This window comes from Falco biarmicus, chromosome 3, assembly GCF_023638135.1.
Source record: "Falco biarmicus isolate bFalBia1 chromosome 3, bFalBia1.pri, whole genome shotgun sequence".
Taxonomy (NCBI): Eukaryota; Metazoa; Chordata; class Aves; order Falconiformes; family Falconidae; genus Falco; species Falco biarmicus.
Window position 1 is genome coordinate 41,294,832 of NC_079290.1, and position 26,815 is coordinate 41,321,646.

General features: G+C 38.0%; 1 protein-coding gene across 10 annotated transcripts in view; it reads left to right on the top strand.

The window, feature by feature from the left end:
* Window positions 1-25,787, top strand: part of EYA1 (EYA transcriptional coactivator and phosphatase 1) — a 167,847-nt gene extending 142,060 nt beyond the window's left edge. For all 10 annotated transcript variants that reach the window (XM_056333201.1, XM_056333199.1, XM_056333196.1 and 7 more), the window contains 6 exons: window positions 13,218-13,276; window positions 13,471-13,631; window positions 13,839-13,953; window positions 14,261-14,382; window positions 16,383-16,483; window positions 24,665-25,787. In XM_056333201.1, the coding sequence (XP_056189176.1) occupies window positions 13,218-13,276; window positions 13,471-13,631; window positions 13,839-13,953; window positions 14,261-14,382; window positions 16,383-16,483; window positions 24,665-24,745 (639 nt within the window). In that variant the 3' untranslated portion in view covers window positions 24,746-25,787. The remainder of the gene's footprint in view (window positions 1-13,217; window positions 13,277-13,470; window positions 13,632-13,838; window positions 13,954-14,260; window positions 14,383-16,382; window positions 16,484-24,664) is intronic.
* The last annotated feature ends 1,028 nt before the right edge of the window (window positions 25,788-26,815 follow it).

Genomic DNA, 26,815 nt, shown 5'->3' on the forward strand with positions numbered 1-26,815 from the left:
GTCCTTTCTGAACTGTGGAAAATCACTTCAATTGGTTGACAGATCTCCTCTTTTTCTTCTGCCTGTTTGTGTAACTCACATTGTGAATGTGAGGTATGGATACACAGGGGAAAAACGCCTTCCCTAACGTTGGTAGGCAGGGAGGAGAGCTAATTGTAGCAGCAGTTACAACTCAAGTAAGAGGTTTTCTAAGACTTTCTCAGACTGAAAAGTTTAAAAACACAAGTCAAATATTTCAATTAATTTATTGGAACAAAATGTGTATATTTTTTCTTAAAGGTGTGTTTACAAGCCCAAAAGTCTCATTACAGCCTTGGTCAAATGAATAAAGCATAAATCAAGCCATAATTGCCTACAAATAAGGGTTGATGAACAGAAAAAAAAAAGACGGCAAAAACATACACCGACTTTTTTTTGTTCCATCACTTTAATAAATTCAGACAGAAATTTGAATACGAGCAACCTCTGACTCCCCAACTGTCAAGAGGACTGACTAACAAAAGTAATGTCTCTTTCCTGAATCTAATCTTGACTAGTTTGGTGTTTAGCAAAGCAAATATAATGACTAACAGAAGTGTCTTCCACAAAAATTCTTTAAGCAAACAGGGTTTTTTCTAATTGTTGCATTATATTGTAAATTCATGTATCTTTCCTTACCTAGAAAGGCAGGAAAAATAGAGAGGAAAAAAGTTTTGTATGACTGTAAATTTTTAGTTTATAATCTTATCCACACTCAGGCATCTATGCTATTGTATTATTTCATGTATTGGGAAAGAGTCTGTAATTTTAAATACAACATTATCTAGTAGGAAAAAAACCTGAATACTGCTTGATGGATTTTAATTCAGTCTTTTTCTTCTTTTCTTTTTAGTTAAAAGAAGTACTGTGAAAAAATAATTTTAAAAACTTGCCAACAACAAAAATCCTTTTAGTAAAGTATTATATCAGCAGTATGGTGATACAACTTTTATGTATAACCTTCATATGGTCATGCAAAGGGTTAAGTTATGTGATTTGAGGATAAAAGGTTTCCTGAGTTGACTATTATTCCTATGGTCTGCCAACAACTTTGCAATAAATGGAATGATTTTTATGGGAATGTGGTTATTCACAGCAAGACTACAGTTGGTGTCAGTATGAAAAATTCTTCTTTAGTAGATTCTCTCAGCAGGGATAACAGATCTGAAAGAAAGGCAAAAAGTAGTTACAGAGAACTCTGGCTGGTGTTGGTGACAAATTATGTTTACAAAATGATGGGGTAGCCCATTGAAAAAGAAGAAATCAGAACAACAGTAAATCAGAGTCTTGCTCTTCTAAATACTGCTGTTCCAAAACAGGTTACTTGTGATTGTATATGTGGTTTAATAGTTCCCATTTCTCTTGTCCATAAAGCAAGTGAGACGTCTAGGCTTTCAGTTGCAGGGGTGTGAAATAATGCTTCAGAAATCAGTAAAATTACTGCTAAGTTATACCATTGTCCTTGAGGCAAAATAAACTATTGGTGGGTATGAATTAAAATAATTCAGGAAAAAGAAGTATTTTCTTCTTTGATTAGATTTTAATATTATTCTATAATTATTAATTATAATATTTATAATGTATATTCTTTCTTAGTATCATTTGTCTATTTTTTACTTCTTTATGTTTGTTAAATAATACTATTAGAAGGAAAGTGTGATGGAGACTGCATTAAAATATGAATGAACTTGGTATTAACAGTTACTGCATTTAGGTTCGGTTTGTGATAAGCTTTCAGAATGCTTAGAAGATTAAACTGTTGATTAAGTCTGCAGTACGGTGGTTAGAGCTGGTATTATCTGCCATTTGAGATGAGGAGTACAGTTTTGTAGAATTAATGATTCTTCCCAAACTGTACAACAACTTTATGCGTTTTAATTATTCAATCATTCATAAAGTTAGTTGTTGGAGGATGGAGCATTTTGTTACAGTTTTGGTTGGGATTTTTTTAAAAAAACAATAGGTAGCAGCTGTTTAAGAGGTAAACATGCCAGCTTTGGGTGCTTCCTGCTCTTTGTTTTCCTCGTGCACAATTACTCCAGTTCTATTTAAAACATTTCATTTGCAAACTTGGTTCAGAGCATTGCAAGACCTCGGTGTACATTATAGTATGGATTTCCTTTGTAGTGCTGGGATCACCACTGATGTATCAGCAAGAAAGAAAATCAAGCTGGCTGTGTCAGTGTCGGGGGGTGTGTGTGTGAAATATCCAGTCCAGAGCAACAGTGTTGTTGATAGGTAGAGGTTAACCTCTCTGAAGGTAAAGGGGTGGGTTCACAGACCCAAAAGTTACTGACCCAAATGTAAATATTGGCTAAGATAATGCCAAAGGAAATAAATTTCTTAAGAATGTTACCTTTCACATTCTCTCAAACCAGGAAAATAGCATGTGCATTCTTTAATATTCTAAGAAATATTTCTTCACTAGAAATATTTTAAAACCAATCTATGAAAGAGATAGGTTTTGTTTGAAAATAGTTTTCAAAAGTGGGATAACGATGCAGCTGATAGCAGAATCAGCTCTTCGTGATTGTGAATGTAATCATTCATGTTGGTTATGTAAATATTTATTGCTGGTAATATAATAACTGAGACTAATATAATTGAGAATATCAGTCCAGCTTTTCATGAAGTGATGGGTTTTGCCAGATGACCTTCACTTAGCAATGAACGATGGACAGAAGTCCATGTCCAGACTGCTAGATCTGGTTCTGCTGGTGTGAGAAATAGCTGTTTTCCTTGAGGCACCTGTCTGATTTTGGCAGAGTAGTCTGATTTGGCTGTGAATGGAAGATGGATCCTGGAAAGTCTTAGCAAACCTTTGGCCCTTTACTTCCTGATTGGTTAGCTGGATATTGAATAAGAAACAACTGTAGTCACTTATTACAAAAACAGATAGAAAGGACTGTAGAACATATTGAAAATAGATTTCTGGGCCATCAAACTCAAAAAAATAAGCAATTACAGGAAGGGCTGTTGAATAAGCTTTATTGCTGCTGAGATACAAGAGATGGTTGCCAGGAGAGGAAAACTTCAGACAGAGCTAGCTGAATTATCTCCTTCCCACCCCTAAATACCATAAAGATGGCAGCTGAACTGATCTCTGGTCAACCAGAGTACAGTCATCCAGGAACTTATATATTTTTAGATATTTTATTTATAGATATTTTGAATATCTATTAAAAAATGCCTTTTCTCATTTGGCTGAAATAAGAGTTCATCTCTCCTGATGTTCATAATGTCTATATTGGGAAACTCCAGACCAGGTGGTGGCTAGGTATGCTTGAAGAGGAGCCTGTGATTCAACTTTTGATAGTCCACCTTCAGCAACGGAGTCCCTGGGAAGCCGAATGTCATTATTCCAAAAGCTCTAGTAGAGTTGTTTGGTTGTTGGGGGTTTTTTTGTTTGTTTTTTTTTTTGTTGTTGTTGTTGTTGGGTTTTTTTTGTACAGCACTGCATTTATTTGTAGATGTAAACCTAATTTTTAAGGTTAAGTCCTATGAAGAGTAGGAGAGTTCATTTTCTAACAAACCTGTTGACAATTGTGGACTGCCTTCCAGCAGGCATCACATCAGTTATCTTAGCACATTCAGAATGAGGCACAAAGCCCATCTATTTGCATTTAGTTTTCCACGATAGCAATCCAGGAACAGCTCAGTTCTGCTGCAAGCAGGAAGGAAAGAAATAAAAGGAAATACAAATCATGGTAAGGAATTTTCCCTGATAAGTGTATGAGGGAATAAGTGGAAATAGTTTCTCGTCTACGTAATACTATAACCATGGGTGACTTGCAGAAAGCTTGTGAAGTTCTACTTCATGAATGTGAGAATAAATTAGACTACATGTAGCTGTAGGTAAATGAACAGAAATGTGAAACAAAGTCTTCATTCATAGGCGGAACTGTGGCTTTGCTGGTGTGTGCGAAACCCAACTAAAAGCTTCGACCTATCCAAAATGCATGATGCCTGGCTGCTGTGGAATGTGCTGCTGTGGTTCATGAGTGTTAGAGCTACAAAGAATAACAAGTACCTCCTTAGCTTACTTGGGAAGATCATTCCTATAGGCTTATGCAACTATTAACCACTTCTTTCATGTGGCCAATGATGAGTACCTTCATAGGAGGTGCCACTGAAAATAGACCCTGACTTCCTTTCTCAAGAAAATCAAATAGAGTGATCTTTGCACATGTACAGCTCAGCTGAAATACATGGGAGCTTACCAAGCTCATAGCATCACTTTATCACTTTATTTAACTTCTTGTTGCTTCTACCTTTCTCTATAAATTTAAGGCTGCAAGGTGGCACAAAAACTCTTGACTAGCCCGCTGGCACTCCTAGAGCTCTGGTGAAGCAGACAGTCATCCTCTTGCTCCAGCTGGGCAAGGCAGCAGTGCCTAAACTCATGCCCTATTTCTGCCACTGAGCAGCAGCGTAGGGGTCAACATCTGCCCTGCAACATTGAGGGGGGAAAGAAAAGGAGGGAGAAAAATGCCAGGTGTTGCACGAAGGTCTTCAGGCTGCCTATAAGAGTAAACATTTTAGCTGTCTGTGCTGGCAAGGTTAGAAACAAGAACTTTAATCCCAGTCTTTGGCCAATTAACAAATAATTATGAGGGTGGGAGACTTGCTAGCCCATAGCATTGTAGCTTTCATTTAAACACATGCATTTAGGAGGTCATCAACAGCACCGAGGCACAGCAAGTATAAATGAATTGCTCACACTGGACTGAAAATATAGCTTCCATCTTGTGAAAATTTCCATGTGAACCTCTCATTTCCTGAGAGATGAGATATTGTTTTCAGGCCTTTATGGAAAAATCATTCTTTTCATGAGTTTAATTTTGAAATTGTTTAAAATTTAAATATATTGGAACAACCTTTAGCATATAGTTTCAGTAAGATGTATATGTTCCTAAAAGTATACTTTCAAGTTTATACATTTGGGACTAATTCATTATGTGCTGACCAAGTTCATGGCTTTTGTTACTTCTTTAAACACATTCATATTTTATTTTCACTGGCTTCCATTAGTCATAGAATTTTTTTCTTTTTACAAAAGTATATATCCACAGATAACATGAATCATGTTGTAAAGAAGGTATTTACAATGTGAAGCACTGACCTTTTAAAATAAAGTGAAGTTGACATTTTGAACTTAACACTGTCGTTTCCAGGAGTGACACAGACTCTTTAAACAGATAAACTTGAGTCATATTGAGCTGTTTCTACCTATGGGTAAAATTCTTTCTCTGACACCCTCGGCTTCCCTTCTTTTTCCTGCAAAATATAAAGAAATAGAGTAGGAAATTATTTTATCAAGATCTGATTGTTAGGGAGGCACTCTAAAACACTTCCCTGAGTAAGATCATACATTACAGAAATAGAATAGTTTTACATTTTATCTTGTCTGAACAACTAGAGTGTAATGAGCATGTTCGGAACGATAGGGAGTATCTCTGAACTGGAATGCAAACAACAAATCTACACCGTAAAGCAAGTGAGAAAACTCTGGGGTTTGGAGGACTGCACTTACTGTGATTGCCTTGAGCTCTGCTGACCCTCTGCTAGAGGTATGACTACATTTTGGTTTTCCTTTTCCGTAGAAAGATTTCAGTGTATTGAGTAATACATACCAAGACACTATCAGTTATTCGCTTCATGACACTTATGAAGTTAAGAAAACAGAGTTTTCTTTTGCTGTGGGAATGTAACTGGCATGTTACAGTTGCTGTATAGATACTTCTTTACATCATGTTTTATTTTAAATTGGATTCTTCCAGTTATAAGGTGCAGCTGAAATGAAAATGTAAACCTTGATTTTAGTGTAGCTACTTCAATAAACACAGCTTGCAGAATAAGATCTGTATTTATTTTGCAACAAACACTGTTTACTTTAGGAGTATCATATTTAATCCAAATGCACTTGTTTGTGTGAATAAGCAAAATAGGATTTTAATCACTTTTTCTATTAGAAAAGAATGGCATCCATTATGTGCTCTAAAAGGGCTACATGTTTGGTGAAGGAGAGCACTCCAAAGTCATTGGCTATGAAAATGAGTTTGTTAAATAATTTCAGTTCTTACTCTTCAGTGTTTATTATACCTAACAGTTCATATAGCTAATGACCTTAAACTTTTTTTTTGTTTGTTTTGATGTGCTATTTTAACAGTAAAAAGTAGGGTTTGGCTTTTTGCTGTGATTTTTTTTTTTAAACAATATAAGCTTCTCTTTATAGTCTTTTAAGTTTAAAATGGGAGTGTTTTGAAAGCCTTTACAGCCTGATTTAATTCCTTGACTGTTCATCCACAAATTGTCAGACAGAATGAAGTGGATTTCAAGAACTCTCTTTGTTCTTCATATCCTGTGCCTGACCCACAGGTAATCTGCACCTTTTTTCTTCAGCGCTGAATAATTGTGGTGGGAAAGAAGAGAAAATGTTAGGGTCACAAAGTGCAGGCTAGACAGAGATGACAGGTCCTGCCAATTGAGTGCCAGTGTTGAGAACCTGCGAACCTTAGTCTCTGCTTTTTCACATGGATTTGTGCTGTATGTTAACAGGCGCTCCGCAATGATGGGTTAGGAAGTTCAGCCCTTCAGGCTTTATTGCCTCAGCTTGAAAGGAAGTGCAGGGGTTTTTGTATATTTAGCAAGTACGGAAGTACAGTAGAGGAGCATTTGGCACAGGCCATACAAACTTGTACATACTTAGACGCACAGGATATAGATGTGTTGTTGTTCTATATAATGTCAATTTTCTGACTTGTATGTATACTAAGAGATTTTGTTATCCTTCTAGTCAAGTGAAAAACAGAGATCTACTTGTCAAGTTTAATGACTGCTCTTAAATAATGTTGGGATCTTTGCATGTTATTTTTCTAAAATTAGAAGAGAGGCAGTGGAAGCAATCAGCTTTTTATTTTGCAGGAAGGTAATCACAACTGTAAGTAAAAAAGGTGTAGAAACCAACAGATGGGTAATTAAAAATGGTCATTCACAAACTAACTTTGGAATATGCAATTACTGCTTGCAAAAGCATTCTCTGACAATCAGTAAGCCCATGTTTCTTGAAGAAGCATGGATGGCTTACAGAAGTGATGAGTTATTTGTGGAGCAGATAATAATCTGAACGGGTATCTTAAAGGGTATATATATCTTATTTCTGGAAAAGACATAGACAGAGGTACTGCTGTCATAAAAAGCTGCATTAAAAACAGAAGTGTATGCTTGAGGAATTTTTGGTTTTTAATTATGTTTTTTTTCAGATACATCACATTTATAAATGATTGCAGCTTTAACTTGTTATGCCAGATCTGTTCTCACATGTACATGACCAAATTTTTCTACTGTTCAGTAGGGAAAATGAAGCAGTGGATATAATTGCGTAATGACAGATATGAGAGGAACAGAGAATCCCAGCAATCATTTCCTGCCAGTTGGCCAGCTTCCAGGCTGTCTCAATGGGCACACTGATGTAAAGGCAAAATGAAAATAGCTTGTTCTGAAGGGTGGTTGTTGATTGGGGGTTTTTTCCCTCCCTTGTTTGACTTTGCAGACTAAGGCATTGAAACAATTAGTTGACAGCGTGGTGTTAGTTTTCTCATGGTAAATTAAGATTAACCAAATGTGGAAATGTATTTTAGCTATAATCAGCAGATTTTGGGCTGTAACACTTTGCATCCGCTGAGGTTATGTTCATGATATTATTCATGTTATTCCTTTTCATAATGTGCAAACTTGTCCAGAGTTATCTTACATTCAGCATTTATTCAGACAGCAGAATTATTAGATTTATTTTTGTTAGTTTTGTAACACAGAAATGTAGAGGATCAGCATGCTAGCCATAACGTCACTCCATTTGGCACTTGGTATGTAGTACTGGCACAGATAAGAGGAATTCTTGTAACAGCCTTAATCTCTTTTTTTTATTATTATTATTGTTAATTTTCCTACAGTAAATCGAGTACTGAGGCATATTTTACATAATTATGGCAGAATTGCAGAACTTGACGGGTGGTAGTGAAGGAGCAAAGTAATATAAATATTTGCAGAACATTTCTACTATAACTTAATGCTTTGCATATGAATTTTTATAAAGATCCTAAATTAGTTTAAAGGAATGATTCCAGAAGACTGCATAGGTCCAGGCATTTTAAGAGCTGTGAATGATGACTGTGGAGCATCTCTGAGAGTTTTTGGCTGGTCATACAAAAGCAGAAAAGAGAAGGAGGAAAAGTTAAGAGGAAGGAGTTAGCAAATGCTTTGGGAATGGAGGAGGGAGAAGACACAAGCTTTCCATGTACAGGTCTTAGGCTAGAGTCATCTAGTCATTCATTTTTGATTGTTGTTTTTCTTTGGCTTACTGTATTTCACTGGAGACATATTTTCACTTACCAAATGATTGCAGCAGTTTTAAGGAGCTCCTGCAAGCACGTATCTGCTGATGCTTCCAGCCCCAAAGCGGATCTGATAGAAGGGAATATAGAAACAAATCTCAGTTACTCTGTGCAATGTCTGTTGGTTTAATTGAGCTGCTGCCCAAGGTTTGTTTCAAGCTAAGCTACCAGTTGTGGCACTGAAAGATCACAACTGAAAGGACACAAACACATGGATCCATGCCAGCCAGCTGTGCAAGAGAACAGCAAAAGACAGCATGGACAAGTAACTTTACTGGAGGTAGTTTTGCTGTGTTACACATGCTGACACTCATTTTCCCTTAAGCTAATTGGTAAGTCCACAGACAACCCCCAGTATCACCATTAACAGTACCTTTGAGCATGCTTTGAACATGTTATTAATGCTTTGTATCACCTATCTAGTGTCCTCCCTCATCCAAACTTGCACTTCAAAGGTACACAGGAGTTGTCTCCTTTCTCTCCCTTGACAATAGCTTTTGCTTTTAAATCCTCCTACACTTCACAGCTTGCTGTCTTTCATGCTGTTATTCGTGAATTGAAAAGACTTTCTCTTTCCCTTTGCAGAAGATTAATTGAGTGCTTTCTTAAAATGTAATTCTCCATGAAGCCTTTTGAACAAACCTGTCCAGCTTCCAGGTAGCACTTACTTGACATAGCTCAGGGGGTGCTACCTTGAGCTGCTGCCAGGCTGCTGCCAGCAGTACCAGTCCCCATGCCACCACCCAGCCCCACTCTTCTGCCATTTCCCACGGCAGCCATCAAGGTACTATGCTGACTGCACAGAAAACCAACCAAGAAAAAACAACTGATCCAGGTTTCTGACCAACTTGCCCTATAATTTCTGGCCACGGCTGCAAGACATCTGCAGCAGAGGTCTGAAACAGAGCAGCATTGCTTCCCTAGACTAAACTACCCTTTGTGAATACCTGTCTGATCCTGTGTCTGCCCCTCATACACAGGATGTGTGTGTGGCACCATGAATAAGGTCTTTTAAAATTTCTTTATGTTTTAGTAGCTCAACTTTCATTTTCAAATAAAAATCAAGCACTTCGGCAATGGTTTCATTAAAATCAGTGCAATTCATGTCAACCTGTTTGACAATAGGGTTTAGACGTCTAAAGATGCATACCAAGTGCATTTTGCTTTCTAGGGATTGATCCCAAAGTGCAGAGCTGCATCTCAGCCTGTCTGACTGAAATGCAAACCTTCAGTGCAAACATGTCATCACTTGTAGTCCCTCGTGAAGATTTCAAACTGGATACACTAAAGTTGCAAGGTCAACACCTTTAGGAGCAAAACACAGCTAGCTGCATAATCTTTATGCATCAGACACAGGATATTTTGCTCCTTACTTGCCAATTTAGCCTATTTTAAAAGAGAATCCAAAAATGTTAATATTCTGCTTTGGAGCTGACTGCTGAACTGATTCTATCATAATAAAATACATCTGCATAAATAACATGTATTTATAGTGTTTCTACAGGGACTTTCAATATTAATTTCAGCTAGCATTTTGCCAGTGAAATTAAGGGAAGAATACTAGTACTGTATTTCCTAGGAAAATTTTACAGATCTGTCAAATGTATCTGTGCACATTTGAAATGGTAAGCCTGCAAACAAAACAATTATTTTGGGTCTTTTTTCTGAATGGCTGTTTAGCTCTAAGTTGGCTCCTATCACAGAAGCTTTTTTGGGAAGTACTTGAGGATTTTATGAGTCTTTGTATTTTTATTATAATGTATCTTTGCAAAAACGTACTGGCTGGAGGTGCATACTTTGTTGGTCAGTGTCAAACTTCATTTTAGCATATCCCTGGTTGTGGTGCATATTGTGTTAACTGCTATTTGAAGATGTTGAATGTGTGGATGCTTGCTTACAATAATCAGGGGACTGACCCATGTCTCAGGTGGTCTTTGCTCATGAACAAAAAGCTCCACACAAAGCAAGCAGGTGAAAACAAAATGCAAGGTGGTCTGAAGGAAGGTTGGCTCAGGCCAATTAATGGTGGGCATGTAATTGGCTTCTTTATTCCTAAATGACTTTACTGCTAAAGGAGCAATTGCTAAATGAGCGTTTTTACTTCCCGTGTTCAGAGGTTGAATATCCATCACTTATTAGCCCAAAGTCCAAGGCAGCTACATAGGTGTGAAAAAATACCTGGCACCCAAAGCTCTCATTTAGCCTCAAAGCTGTGCCCTGCCACTCAAGAGGAACAAAACAGTGGTGCACTGTTTGTGACCTTTCCTTTAGTTGTAATGTAGTGTCAATCACATTGGTCTTTAATCCTTTCCAAATTATACCGTGTATCTCTTGTGCTTTAATTTTGCTTCATTCCCCTCCTGACTTGACTTTTTTCTTCTTCTATTCCTGACAAAAAAAGGAAACTATCTCTTTCCATTATATTCAGTCGTTCACCTGAGATTTGTGATGTTTGTGACCTTTTCTTCACTTTGCTTGCTTTCTTGACAGTGTTTCTATACCTTTACCCCACCGATTTTTAGCCTCTGATTTCTTTTCTGGGTTTTTGTCTCCAAAATCCCTCTTTCTCTCGATACCATGATTTCTGTTTCCAATGTATCATTTCAGTTCTCACTTTCTAACTACAAAGCAGATAGTTAGACAGAAGGGGAGAATGTCTGTGATGTCCCAGGGCTTGTGATGATCCCAAGACCTTGCACTGTAAGTTAAAGTTCCAAGTCCTTAAGTCCTCTCCAGCTGTGGGATCTAAGATATAGTGGTCTCATCCTTCTTGCTCTATTTTCTGTCTGAGAGAGTTAATTCTAGAAGTTTGTTAAGTTATTTCTTCTGTCAGCCACTCCTGTAAGAAGATGAGCTTCTACTCCTTCCTTTACTTTTGTGGTTACTAAAAAAACAAAAAAAAAGTTTCATTTCCCCAATTTCTATTTTGAATCTTCTTCTCCAATGACTTGTTCCAGTTGTCATTCATAGTATCCAAGCTGGAGGAAGAGGCTATTGACTTGATAATTTTTTACTGCTGCATTGAGAACTCAAATTTAAGTTTTCTATCCATGGAGAGCTTGTGAAGTCACTGAGCAATGGAAGAGTAACTAAAATGGGAAACCGGTGGATTGAGGAGGGTGTCCCTTCATTAGCTTACACTCAGCTCATACTTGAATTGTTAACTTTGTAGGCATTTGGATGGACAGGTACTTGCAGTTTTAAACAAAAACCTTTATTTTTGCAAATTTGATAACTTGCTGAAGAAGCTTCCAGCTTTTTTTAGCCAATAAGCCTGGCAACAGACATTCACACTTGTAGTTTCAGCTGTGACTGTACATCTAATACATTTTGTCTGCCTGAGGAAATTCACTGTATGGTGGTTAAGTATGAGCAAATGTAGTGCTGTCTTTCCTGTGCTGCTTGTCACTCTTACCTCTGTCTCTAGCACAAGCTACCTATGTATAAAATACAAAAGAGTACATATTACAGTAAGAATAAGTATATGATGTACAAGTGCAAAAGACCACACCTTGTTCTTCACAGCATTTGAAAGGTTTCTGAGATATTTTTTGTAGACCTGTGTTTGAAAAAATCTAGAGTCCACAGCCATCATGTGAGGCCAAATAGACTTCTCCAGCTTTTTTCTTATCTGAGGTTGTTGACCTCAGGAGAGGAGGAGAAGGTTACAGGGTCAAAGTCTTTTCCTCCTTGGAGCTTGCTGCTTGCTGGGAGAGGGTTGGCTGGAAAATAGATGTTTTAGAAAAAGGGTTGAGGGTCATGATTTTAATTCTGTTAGGGAACAGCTGGTTTGAGTTTCTTTCCACTTCTGTCTTCCCTCCCTTCCTCACAAATCCATGGAGAGAGAAAAATTTGTTCAGAGGAAAGCAGTAACACAAAAATAAAGGACTGCAGTATTTTCATGTATAAAATAGATCATATTTGTTATAGGACTTCACATTAAGAGAGAGAAGAGGAAATTATTAAAATATTTGAAATCCGTTATTGTTTCAAGCATTGAATTGAGATTGATCTAGAGTGCCAGAGGTTTATTTGTTTTCCTGCCAAAAGTTAAATTGTTAATAGCAATATTCTAATGTTTTTTTGGTGGATAAACAATATGCATTACAATTTTTAATTTAGTGATGGACAAAGCTAATTATGAATGTGCTATGTTACTTTGCATACAAGTCACTGAAGAAAAATGGTTTGATTTGGCTATTTCTGTTCGGATTTTCTTCATCTGGGCATGCTGCTTTCATGCACTAAGACCAAAGAGAGAGAAGGGAACTCACAACTCTCAAATGAATGGCAAACTAGGAACAGATTTTTCATCTATGCTCCTCTGAAACACTGGCCTCAGGCTGTGTTGGTGTGTGGCTCAACAGCAATCAGAGGTCATAATTTCATTGGCGGTTAGCATCAGGTTTAATTTTTCTAATATGTTACATTTACCAAAATGTCTGGTTTCAGTTACACTTACGCACTGACTGAATCAGCTTTGAGCAGCATGATGTTTTAAGGTACCTGAAAGGCTACAAGAACGTTTATGGAACACATATGCTAATTGTTTTTAACCACTTTCCTCTCTAAACACAAAAATGTGTTTTTGGAAAGCCATTTAACAGTAGTAGCTAATGATGGTGTGCCTTTATTCTCAAAAATGAGCACAAGGAGTAGGTAAAATAGTTGTTTTAACAAGACTGCCATCTACTGATTTCCACAATTAAAAATACCTCTGATGAGTAGCTTGTTCATAGGTTTTTATAGCTTTATTTTCCAGATTTGTAAGATCAAGAAAATTATAAAGTCTTTCTTTTGCTTTAGGAATGTGACCAGGTTCACATTGATGACGTGTCTTCAGATGACAACGGTCAAGATTTAAGGTACAAGAGAACTGAACAAGATACAATTGCTTTGCAAGTTCCTTCCCGGGAAAGCGATGAGCTGCTGTAACACTTAGAGCAGCCCGCTCTCTTTTTAGCTGTCTGAGACTTTGCAGCACAGCAAAGTGAGTAGCTGCTGGTTGAAAGTAGCCTGTTGCTTTTCTTAATCTGGAGGTTTTCTTATCTCTGACTAGCACCTATAACTTTGGAACAGACGGCTTTCCCGCAGCCGCCACCAGTGCGAATTTATGCCTCGCGACGGGGGTGCGCGGAGGAGTGGACTGGATGCGAAAATTGGCTTTCCGCTACAGACGAGTAAAAGAAATATATAATACCTACAAAAATAATGTCGGAGGCAAGTGACTCTAGATTATCTAACAAATATAGATTAGAAGTATTAAAAGGAAAGAACTTTTGGTTTCTTCCGTTTTTGACATGGTAGTGTTTAGTGAGCTGTTTAGTTTTCAGTGTGTGGAAGATTGTCTCTGAGCTAACGAAGGCAAAGGAAAATGACAGAACATTACTCAGTTTCCGTGCAGACAAGCCCTTATCTACTCCACAGGTCTTCTTGGTCCAGCAAAAAGGGAGGCTTGGTTACAACTAAGAGCAGAAATTGAAGCTTTGACAGATTCTTGGTTGACACTTGCACTGAAAGCACTCACCCTTATTCATTCGAGGTGAGTACGAAGAGTATGGGGTAGTTTGGAAACTCTAGGATGTCTGCCGATGATCTAGAAGGGGCCGCCTGGTCTGGTAGGCAAACTGCTGAACCTGGAGGAGCTGCTACTCATTCCTTCATCTGATCTGACCATGCCACTCTGCCTTGCTGTCCTGTAAGGTGGAAAAAAATAATTTCTTTGTAACTGGCAATAATAATAGTGAGGCGTTCTGGTGGGAGGGATAAGGTTTGCCTTCTTTTGTTTTGTTTTGTTTTGTTCTGTTTTGCTTTGTTAAAAAAGAACACTTACGTTTTCTCTCCCACAGGACAAACTGTGTGAACATTCTTGTAACAACTACTCAGCTAATTCCAGCTCTGGCAAAAGTCTTGTTGTATGGACTAGGGGTTGTATTTCCCATAGAGAATATTTACAGTGCAACTAAAATAGGTGAGCTATTTTTATAATGTTGTGATACTTTTGAAGCTGTAGTTCTAAATAAAAAGATATTATAGCCTATATTTATTTCTTACATGCATTCACTGTAGCGAGTATGAAGATTAGTAATACCTGATCTCATGAAACATTTCGCATGCTAAAGCATCCTAAAAGTGCTTTTCAAATGCTTGTCATGATCCAGCACAGAAAACTAAATACAGCTCTGTTAACACTGATGCAGCCTCCGTTAGAAGGAAATATAATTGCTTTTCTGTCATAATTTCTCATAACTGAGGCTTTATAGCAGTTGAGAAGGCTTTTTAGTAGACTGTCAGTACAGAATGCTGAAGCCTGCCCAGATTAGCAGAAAAAATTCTGTAAAGATAAGCCCTGGCTCCATTTGTTTTCATGGGCTCTGGAGCAAATTTTGGTAAACAAGTTAACAGAAGCAAGAATGTTTTGCTGCAGAATGTAATTATTTAAGTTCATTCATCCTGACTGTAATAAGCTTCAGCCGGGCAAATGTTTATTTCTGTTTTCTGGTTCAATATAAAAGATGTTATTCTGAGTATGCAGAAGTACATAGGACCAGATGGCAATGGTGCTTATAGTTTTTAACGTGATTATGACATATCTGTTATGTCTCAGATTCCCTCAAAATTGTGGGCTACATGAAAATATTTTTCATGTGTTCTTAAGTATATGTAATACAGGAAGCTCAAATGGCCAAGAAAAAAATGGTGGGTTATTTTTGTTTGGGTTTGTGTTTTTTTTTAAAAAAAAAAACTTGGTTGAGAGATGTATAAATTTGAAAGCATTACCATAAAAGACTTAAAAGTGTTTCTTGGCTAAAAATGTTATGGTACTGTCTGTCAAAACTTTAAAGTAAATTAAAACTTTGAATTATAATACTTTAAATACGCATTTTAATTAAAACATTTTAATGAATATTTACTTGTGACTTCATATATGCAGGACAGGAGGGTTTTTTTGGAAAGGTGCATTCAGTCACTGACTGCCACAGAAATCATGACTTTTTGTAACATGACATGATTCATTATTTTCAAGCACCATTTCAACCTAGTTGGTGTTGGAGGTTTGTAATGCCTGGTGCTACTGTTAAAGGATGTAATTGAGTAGTCTGGCTTCTCTGCTAGCTAGAAATCCTTTTTTAATTTCCAGCCTACTTGTTCTTACGCTGGTACCGTTCTGTAGCTGAAATAACTATTTTGAAAAACATGATTTTTCCCATCGGTTGCTGTAGAGACACTGGTAAGCATGTACCATGACCAGACTGAAGTGGTCTTTCAGAACGGGGACATCTGAGATAACTCAACTGTAAGCATTTGCTTTCTTTCTGGCTTCCTAGTACCAGTACCGGAAGCTTCCCAGTATCGGTGCCTACATGTAGGACTGGAGCACTGGGATCATTTCCCTAGGTCTGTGCAGTGAAGTAATGAGCCACATTAATGGATCCCAGTGCAGGATCAAGGACCTTGCCCATGTATTGGATTACAGGCATTTAAATCTAAATCTTCTGGGTGACCTTCTAAGTCAGGATACTACTGTTTCAGGAGCTGTGATTAATCTTGTCACAGGTTGTGGAGAAAAAGCTAGAATTTCAACTCAGATTCAATCAATTTGCTCAGTTCAGGATACTGGCTGTAAACAGCTGGTAGAGAATTCTCCTGGTAGGGAATTTCCCCCTGAAACCTGTCTCAGATTAAGGAAGGATACAAGAAAGGTGATACTGCGGATCTCTAGTATGCTGTGTCTACCATGGTGTGTGTGCTAAAGGACCTCATGGAGCAGATTTTAAGGTTGCCTATCAGCTGCTGTGGTGGGAGGAAAGCTGCAGTCGGCCTTGATATGTCATCCTGCAGAAGAGGCTCTTCTCTCCCAATAGGTCTAATTACATATTCAAAGCGTTGGGGTGATCCAGGCTAAAAAGTGATTTATTTTATGTCGTCCCATCAACACCTATCCTGAATAGTTTGATCTTTTTGTTTCAGGAAAGGAAAGTTGTTTTGAGCGAATAATTCAACGATTTGGAAGAAAAGTAGTGTATGTTGTTATAGGGGATGGTGTTGAAGAAGAACAAGGTGCAAAAAAGGTAATAGCCTTTTTTCAGTGTGGGTTCATTTCAAGAGTCTGGAAGCAAGACTGTCTTTTCTTCGACATGGGACAGCATGCATTGATGTTTGGATTTTGTATCTTTGCTTTATGAAATCTGTTTTGACCATATCTAGTAGAAAGCTGCATAAAAGTGTACATAATGATGTGCCCTGCTGTTCTCCAGAAGACACATTAAGCTAGCTGTATATGCTTGATGTATTTCAAAAAGGAGCCAGAAAATGGACCCCAGCTTTTGTGCCAAGAACTAATAGTTCTGTTTTCATTGGCATCTTAAAATACCACATAGGATGTTATGTATATAAGCAAAAAATGGCGATTCTTACTGATCAAAGGCAGTGTGCTATTTGACTATATGAAATACGTATATGTCACACCTTGAAATAGCATGTAGGACTGGAGTAAGTATACATAGATTTCAGCTTTCTTATGCGTCCATAATTTGAATTCTGTGTTCAGGTAACTGCTTGTGACTTGTCCTGCATTCATAACTTCAGTTAACTGAGCAGAGGATACTGTTTGACTGTGACTTTATTATTTTTTGCTTTCGTCTGGGAAAAAGGGGAAAATTCACTTCTTTTTTTTTTTTTCTCAGTGTGGAGTAAGCTCCATAAAAAGCAATTATTCCCACTGACTAATAATAGGCAATATTCTTAGCCTTGCTATTCTACCCAAGTACACCAGATACAGACTGTTCACTTGGAGGAATGAGGCATAGTGTTGGCTATTTGAACAATAGGAGAAAGAGTAGGAAAATGGGCATTTCTGTTCTTGCTTCCTTTTACAGGTAAATTGCTTTCACACAGCTGCTTTCTTACCATGAAACCCTCCGTGGTACTTCTATATCTGTTTCCACTGTAACTTTCTAAATTGGAGCAGTGAAACTAATTAGTCCACATGGCATTTTAACAACCACTGACTTGTTTTGCTTCATGAAATCTGGGTTCTGTGCCCCCGAAGCGTTGTGGGTAGGTTCCCAGCTCGTCCTGGCACTTCGCAGAGTCTCAGTTTCATATATCCCTTTGGCGGACTGACAGGAACAGTTTGCTCCTTTCTCCTTCAGAAATGCCTTTCATCTTTGTGGAGAAATGTTTTCCCGCTGTAAATGATTAAATTTTAAAAGCTGCATTTAAGATTGGGGAAAAAAAAATTCTTCTCTTTGTTCCTTTTCTGTTGCTCAGTGAAATAGTGTTGTATATGATAATGGCAGGAGTAGTCCTTGCAGTAACATTATCTAATTCAACGCTTTTTTCAACAGGAAACATGATTCAGAATAGCATAAGAAAAAGCCTTTCCAGTCACTAAGAGGAGTAGCAGTATAGAAAGTTCCTTTGTGCCGTTACTTCTGTGTATTCTTTCTCGGTGGAAGGAATTTTCAGATTCAAAGCCTGTTAGATACTCTGGATTAAATTATCTGCTGCAGCAATGCCAGAGAAGTCAATAAGTAGACCAGCAGCGCTGCCTCTCTGCAGGAACTAATAATTTGATTAAGGAAAATCCTTTCGTGATTCTTGTTCTGCTGCTTACTCCACCAAAAAAGAAGCCACTATTTCACCTGTGAAAGCAGGATTTGCTGCTTAAGTTTTGGCCCTCACATCCTGCAAGAGCAAGAACCACACGCAGTGCCTTGTGGTGTGAGGAGCTGCTCCCAACTCAGTTGGTGCCTTTTTGGTTGCTGTTCCTCAGGTTGTTTTTAGGGTTAATAAGAGGAGTGAACATGAGAGTGCACCCTACTGTATGCTGTGCTTCAGTTTAAAGAGGCATCCCCTGTCTAAAGAATAAATGATATCGCTGTATTAGAAAACATTAAAAGCCTAGACCTTCTCTGGAGAGTGTGAAAACAAAACAGGCGAAGATTTATCCCCACAAAAACACCCAAAGCCCATCAATCCAAAGTGGCATAACTGCCCCATGATGTACCAAACCCATTGCTTTGCTTATCCCCTGAACCTTGTTAGCTGGTTCCTTCCTACCTTCCTTCCCATCAGCACACTGCTCTTTGTGATACCCTCAGGGCAGGGACGGCTTTTGTGTTACCCCTTTGCACAACCCTTTGCTGAAGGGGTTTGGCCTGTGGTGAAGCCCGTAGTGTATGTAAGTTTCTTTACACTACTTAGAACATAAACGGTGCATCCTTTTTTAAATAGCATTTGATTGATTACATGTAAACTAGAATGAGTATTTTTAAGTGAGCATATAAATTCAAACCCATTTTATTTGAGAGGGTGTTTTATTCTGTGTTTGTTTAGTAAGAACAGATGAACTTCCAGCTTAGGAGGTAAGAAAGTTAAGGTTTGTTAAAAACAGTTTATCAATTGCTTCATCATGAAACAAGATTTTTCATTTATGTCCTTCATTCACAGAAAATCCTGAGTCAATACAACAACAGGAAAAATAAAGGTCACATTTAGAATCCTTTTATTATTGTCATTATTGTAAAAATTCGGTTACAGAAGCTTTTTAATACCATTTAAAATATCATTGTTCTTTTGAGGAACATTTTTAGAACAGACTGTTTTTTCGTAAAATGCCTCTTTTGATTGATTAAAATAAATACAATACACTAAGGAAACCACACGCTCTTACGTTTCATGTAGCACGGGACAAGCCATGGTATCAACACCTTTGTTTAGCTGTCACTTCCAGCAAAGTATTATATAAGACAATTAAAATTCTCGGGATGTTTGCATTGCAAACTGAGGAATAATTGTACCCTTCTGGATCTGTTCAGCAACCAGCCAGCTTGGCTGTAATGCCAGGGTTTATGCCAAGGTTTCTACCTTGGGATCAGCGTCCCTGGGAAAAGAGGGAGAGGAGTGGAGAGAGAAGCGGGTGTGAGAACCAAGGGTGCTTGGGACAGCTGCCGGCATCAGTGTGGCTGCTGTGTGGGTCAGAGCCACTGCTTGTGAGTGCCACTGCAGTGACACAGCGATTTGCAGTTTCTGAGGTTTTGTACCAGAGATGCCCTTGTCTTGGCGTTTTGTTTAGTTGTGTTTTATTTTGTTTTCTTTTGTGTGAGTTCATCTTTTCCTTTGCCTTCGGAGACACAGTTGGGAAATATTCATAAGGCAGAAAAAAACCAACTCCGGAGTTTTTCTACTTAGAGAATTCTCCAAAGGATTTCTAATTTGTGAGAGGAGACAAAGGAGGAGGCTCTTTGCAGTGAGGAGCTGGATTTTACATCAGGTGATTCGGGAGAGCCTGGGCAAATCGGCATCTCCCTGTGTCTCCAAAATGGTCATGCTCCCTCAGAGGGAAATTGGGAGGAAAAATCATAAATCTTTTTGGAGCAATAAATAGAATATAAATGGGTATCCAATATGCCGCTACTTTTAAGCTCACAGTCACACTGTGCTGGTCAGGTTTGGGGTAGGAAGTAAAGACGACTGCTTAGCAAATCTGGCAGGAACACAACAAAAATACTGTGAAAGATGACAGAAACTGATGAGTTTTCTATTCAAATCCGTCACAAATCTCAGGAGTACGGTTTTTGTATAAATATGTATTCATTCAAGGAAGAAGGATAGTCTGCAGTTTTCAGTGTTTTGCACATGTATTAATAGAAATGCTTTATTTGATTGAATAAAATAATTGAAGTTTTGTTCTTTTACGAAGCGCTGAAAAATAATGAAAATATTTCAGAAATAAAATACCTTAATATTTTAGGTTATTTAATAATAATATTAGATTTACTAAATTAGTAATGTCAGTTTTCATGCTTTTTTACACCAAACCCAAACTTTTGCCACCAAATTTCGTTTCAAAATATCATTAAAAAGTTTATAAATGTGTTTATTAGCAAGTATCATCTACAAAACAATTCATGTTTTTTAAAAGACAAAAGCTTCATACTTACTTGGAAGATATTGTAGTAGTACACAAAATCATTTTTTTACTACCAGGCTAGAAGCATATTCCTCCGATATGCAGTAAGAAAAGCTTTCTTGTAGTTTCATTAGATTCTAATGCATCCAGTTACACCACCTATTTATTAGCGGTTAGCATTTGTCATCCGTTCAAATGAGATATTAGCATTTTTCAGTGTGCTCACAATACAAGACACATGTTGTACATGAGGTGTACTAAGTGTCAGCAGGGATGGCTTTCTAAAGGCAATATTTAGTGTATCTATCTATCTATCTATCTATATCTATATACAAAGAAGCTCTTGCCCAGTCATTCGGTAAGAAAAATTGTGCTTCTTTCTCATGGGTGTGTTGCCACTTTTGATGGGGCTGAATAGTTGTGGATACATGGGGCATGTTAATACAGGAATAATGTATACAGTTTTGAATGGTAAAGTTGTTACTTTAAGTGTTTTAGTTTTGCACAATCATTTGTTAGATAAGGTGAAAATTACCATAAATGCTCCATGAACACACATGCATATATATGTACACATATGTGTGTGAGACTGTATATACATACGCAAACATATACATATAGATACGTATAGATGTGTGTCAGATTTGTTTGCCCACCTCTTAGCTGTGAAGGCTGTGCCATAGGGTCAGACTGATAGAGATCTGAATTGGCTGCGTTTGGCTGTGCACAGAGCGCCAGTGCAGATTCCAGCCCCATGCAGCCGCTGCGTTCCTGGCGTGCTTTATTTCTTGGGAGTGTGCTGCTGGTCTTTTGACCTATATGCAGGAGAACTGAAAATAATTATAATCCTGAGGTTTACAAAACCTCTTTGTTTTCATGGCATTCTCCAGAGTCGTTCCACACCTCACTCCTGTAACTACACTGAGTAAACGGAGGTATGCGCCTTTCACAGACAGTGGAAGGAGGACACTTAACTGAGTTTGAAATGGACAGATATAGCCAAAATAACAACCACTTAAAGTTTTTGTTTAAAAACTGACCATAAACAGCTGAGGGTAATCCAAAACTTGATATTGCATGTGGACATCTAGCAAGAATCTCTGTGATTTGATTTAGCAGAAGCTAAACCTTCTGTTAAATCAATCAGGGTCTTTAACTGCCCTAGCTGCCTGGTGTGTGTACGCTCTGTGATGCTGAGGTTGTTACTAGGGAAGCAGTATAATGCTGGAGCTGCATGAAGTGGGAGCTGGAAGCCAAGAATTTATTACTACAATTCTCCCTATTCATTAGTTTGCTGTATGACCTTGGAGGGCGTCCATGTCATTGACTCTTGGCTTCTGCGGGGACACTACACAAAGGCAGGTGTCCACCAAACTCTTCACCACCCAACATCTTAGGTATGCTATTTACACCTCCCTGACCCAGTGGTTGAGGCAGAGCTGGTGCCAAGCTAACTAAGAGGAGCAGGGAGCTGGCTGGCTGGCAGGGAGATCAGGTAGGTCCTACCTGGCAGGGAGCTTCTAAGAGGGAAATAGCAGCCATGCAAGAAAGAGAGGCAGCACTGCTGAGCACTGCTGGCCAAGTGCACTCAGCTGGCAAACACTGCATGGACCTACTGCAAGCACAAACCTGTGCCCGTTTGTCCTTGAGGTAATGCTGCTATCAGATGTTATAAACGCTGTCAGGAAGATCTCTCGGCCTAAAGAAGAGACAGGTGCCCAGAAGCTTTTGGTGAGTCCAGAGAACAGCATGATTAGAAATTTTTATTCATTTTGCTCTTGCTGGTTCATTTCCTGAGCATGGTGCAAAAAATGAATCTTTAGGAAAGATTTGAGTTGGAAAGCAGCAGTGTCCGACCTGGCAGCACACAGAGGACAGACTATCTGTATAATGTAACAGGGAAGATACTGGGATGTGGAGCTGTAACCAACTGAGCAATTAATTGCGTCTAGTTTCTGTTGCAGGTGGAGCATAGAGACAGTACAGTGGCGGTCTAGATTGAAGATGTAGAAGTAGTAGGTGTCATAATCAGCGTTTAACACTTCCTTAAGGCAAGAATTAATCTGTGAAAGTGTTTTGGAAATATATAAGTGTTTTTTCCAACAAAGTCTCAATTGTCTCTGAATTTCATTGTTTGTTTTGTTCTCTCTAGAAGCAGCTCATGCATTTATCTTCAAGCTGAGATTTAGTCAGCTGTTTCTCAAGGCTTCGTAACAGTCTAGAGTAAAGTGAAACAGAACAGAAACTCTTCCAATGGTGCTTCCTTGTGGGTCATTTTATTTTCTTCCTGAAGATATTTCTTTGATCTAAAAGCTAGGCATATCTGAATGTGGGCATCTGTTGATGCATCCATATTACATTTTAACTCAGATCAGGAGTGTCATATTGAAGCAGACCTTCCAGTCATTCCACCTCACTATGCTTTGATTAACATCCTGGACTGATTTAAGGGGGAGGGGTTGGGGGGGACAGGGGGACGGCAGGGGGGACGGATACATTCCTTTTGGACAGAACTAAATAACATATTGTCCAGGTTCTGACCAAATACTCTTCAATTGCTAGTGGGCACTTTTTCCACAATGGCAGACTAGAGCTATTCTGAAGAGAAAACCCTGAAACATGGGGACTGGGTGCTCAACACCCCCTCCTTCACTCTGCAGTCCCTCTTAACTGTGCAACTCTGTGCTTGCTAACACTTGTCCTTCACTGGGTGCGCATTTTCCAGATTCCTTACAGTGCTACCTTGCTGATTGTGTGTGACTCTTTAGTCTTGCTTATTAATATTCATTCAGCATTATCTTCTCTGACTCTCAAAAGAGCAACAGTTGATCGTTCCGTAATAGTTGCCATTTGACTTCAGAGGGAGTTGCCGCTGCGTACGTGGTTATGTTTCTTCTAACCATCTCTGCTTTATTCTATAAATTCAACCCAATTCATCATCACATCAGTATCTGGATTGAATCAGCATTCTTCTAAAAATAATATTTATTTATACACTGACAGATATTTACCTGAGCTTCTAGAGACAAATTTATGACAGGCTCTGCGCTGAGGTGTTTGCCTTCTGAGACAAGTATAAGATAAAATCACAGGGCTTGCAGTAAACATGCAGCTGGAGAGAGCTTCACATTGTTTTCAAAATTGTTTTTGAACATAAAATTTCAGAAGACTTGAATGAAAAAAAGGTCAGCATACAAGTGATAATCAGAAGACAGAGTTTTGCCACTGGCTTCGATGGAATTAGGTCTTTACTCTGGAGGTGCTGATGGGGGATGAAGAAAGCCTGCCTGAAAAGTTGTAGACAAAATGCTTGGGGAAATCAGAAGCTATTGTGATAATAAATTGCTTGTTGTTTGCTTCCTAAAGATGCCTGGACACACGCTGACCCAATTAAAAGGTGAACATGATCATGTTAGCCTTCAGAACATTGTTGAATTGAAGCTGTTTTCCCGTGGGTTTTATAGAATATTTTCCTGCCAAAAGTGGATGATTGTTTTGGTTATCTTTTTTTATTATTATTATTTATGCAAAAGTTCTTGCTGACACTATAATCCCTGGTTTAGAGTATAGAGTATAAAAATAGTTCTTATTCAAATTTTTACCCTTCATGCATGAGCTAATATGTGATTTTTTCTGGTATTTGTGGTTTTGGTTTATTCAGGCTCTTTGCAAACATATTTGTGCTCCAGACAGCTTTTATTACAGCTAATAGGAAAAAAATATGTATTTATTTTAAAATTATTCCATATGGAAAAGTTGTTTTAAGATCAGTGCTAACAATGAAGCATGTTATACAAACTACTGGGATAAAATACCTTTCAAAGTGATGTGAGCAACACATGAACTAATCACCATGGCTATGTTCTTAACTCACCTGCCAGGGATAGTTCCACAAGGAACAAACTCGTTTTGATAGTAAATAGTACTTTCACTTCCTTTATTTTGGGTTGTTTTTTTTTAAATCAGGTTCTGTTCCCTTCCTCAGACTACCCACATACTTCATGTATAGGTTATTTTTCCTATTTTTTCTAGAAATAATGTTTTCTTCTGCAATGTGCTGAAATCTGTTTTCCTTACAAAGAGATGAGAAATCCTTCCCTTCCTTATGATCTCCTGACACATTTGATGTTGTTCCTGTTGGTAAATAGATTTGCTGTTGGGAATTTCTGCTGTGGCAGTGGGTCAAAAAAGAAACCAGAGATAAATGTGAAGGGCTTGAGGTTTAAGGAGCTCTTTTTCACTCAGAGTGTTGCCATGTCCTTGCAGAAAATAATGGGTGGGTCTAAATACCAGAATGCTTGGGGTTATTTTTACATGTTGTCTGTGCTGCTTACAGCATGCTATGCCATTTTGGAGGATCTCAAGCCACTCTGACCTTATGGCCCTTCACCATGCCTTGGAACTAGAGTACTTGTAGCAGCTCAGCAGCACTTTCAAACCTCAGAGTCTCCTTCTGCCCGTGGACGGGATGCCTGTGTCTTGTGTCAGCATTGGACTACAGAACTTTGTGATTTCAACATGTTGACGTACAGCTGCAATTGGTCTTAACCCTTGCCCTTTCAGCAAACGGAGGAGCATGTCTTTTTCTTCAGAACAGCTGTTGACTCCGGTACTGTGAGTCCAACGAAACTAAGCCATGCGAGTGTTTGAACAACTCATCTTTACCGTATTTGCTACCAAAAAGAAACAGAGAAGGGGAGGAAAAAAAAAAAAGGAAATAAAAGGTTCATACCTGTGAAGAAAAAAAAAGGACCTGTAAATGCTTTGTAGTTCTTAGACTCTTCGATGTGACACACACCGTTTCTTCAACACAGCAAACTTGATTGCACAATGAAGACTGAGATTTTTCAAAATACCAGTGGAGTAATTTTCTTGTAAAGAAGGTTTACTTTTTGGTTTCTCATACCCAGGGTACTCTGTACATCTTTACTTATTTATGAACAGACTGTATTTTGACATCATATAAATAAGGATATGTATAATAGGATTAAAGGCTATTATAAGCCTTTGCCTTATGGTACAGCAACTACTTTTGATTTTAGCACATTACAGAGTAGTTTAAAATATGTCTAATTTAAACTAATAGGTACATCACTGAGACAATCATGTACAGGAAGAATTTTTTGTGTAAATTTGTAATAATGAATGATTCTTTTACATATTGTTAAGGTAAATGCTATTGAAAGATAGTAATGCCTTGTTGGTGAAGAATGAGGCCACATATGCACAAACTGTTGTGCAGTGCCTTATCAATGCGTTGGATATAAATATGTAGATAATGGATTTTTTTAGATAAATTTGTCAAGACCAAAAGCATGGATGTCAAGTGTCAATAGGAATTGGGTTTTGTTCTTCTCAGCTGTTTCTCTTACCTTTTTCTTCTCTCATCTACTCTGATCGTGAAAAGATTGATTTCTCCCACCCCTACCCCACCCCCAAGGAAATACTGATAAAACAAACTGAAGAGGAGTCCTTTGCTGTCTTCTGTTTCCTCTTTTAAAGTTAACGTGTAACCCTTTTTTAGAGTATTGAAAAATTAATTAGGAGATTCATTCCATAAAGAAATAGAGAAAGATCACAAATATATTTTAAGACATGACTTGAAGTGGAATCTTGGTACCGAAGAGTTTATGTCTCATCCAAAAATGAAGGAAACTACCATCATCATTATTTTTAGAAATTAGAAATGAGAATATTTTGGAGAAATTGAACAAGAATACTCATATACATTTAAGTTTTTTAATCCTCTTCCACCAGGAGTCAGATTTTCCTAAGAGATAACATCCATTGCCGGCAATGGAAATACTGAAATAGTTATCACCAAGGAGTTAAAATTTGCTTTTGTCTATACCCATTTACAGGACAAACCTAGACTGTGTCTCTGTGACTTGTGACTTTTCTAATCTTGAAGGCCATGAGCTATTTGGTCAGATAAACTGTTAGTCTGACTTTTCAGCTTGAATTGTACCAATTCCCTTTGCTTGAGTTAAATCTCTTCATTAAAAAGAAGCCTTGGCTTTGTTGGCTCATTCTCCAGCTTTTCTTCTTGTTTTCTTCTGCTAAACATACCAGCCTTGAAACAGCTACCTGCAAAGCTACAAAGCACCGATGTAGCTACAAGACAACACCCTTCTCTATTGGAGGAATCATATTGCTGCTAGAATTCGATGTTTGTGGATTGCTTTATTACCAACAGAGAGGTTTTTATCCTACCAAGACTTGCACACGTGCTTTACTTTACCCAGTATGAGTGCTGGAATTCACCCAGTACTCACATACATACATAAAGCACATTGTGGGTAGTTTTTAGAATTGAGACTATAATTAGCCTTCTTTTTCATCAAGCAAAGTAGACAGTGATGGGGGTTTGGTTTTCTGTTTTGGTTTTTTTTTTCTCTCTTTTCAATTTTTAGTCACTTGCGGACTGAAAAAAAAACCAGTTTATCTGGGCCTTATTGTACAAAAAGTGTGTTGTGTCCACAATTGT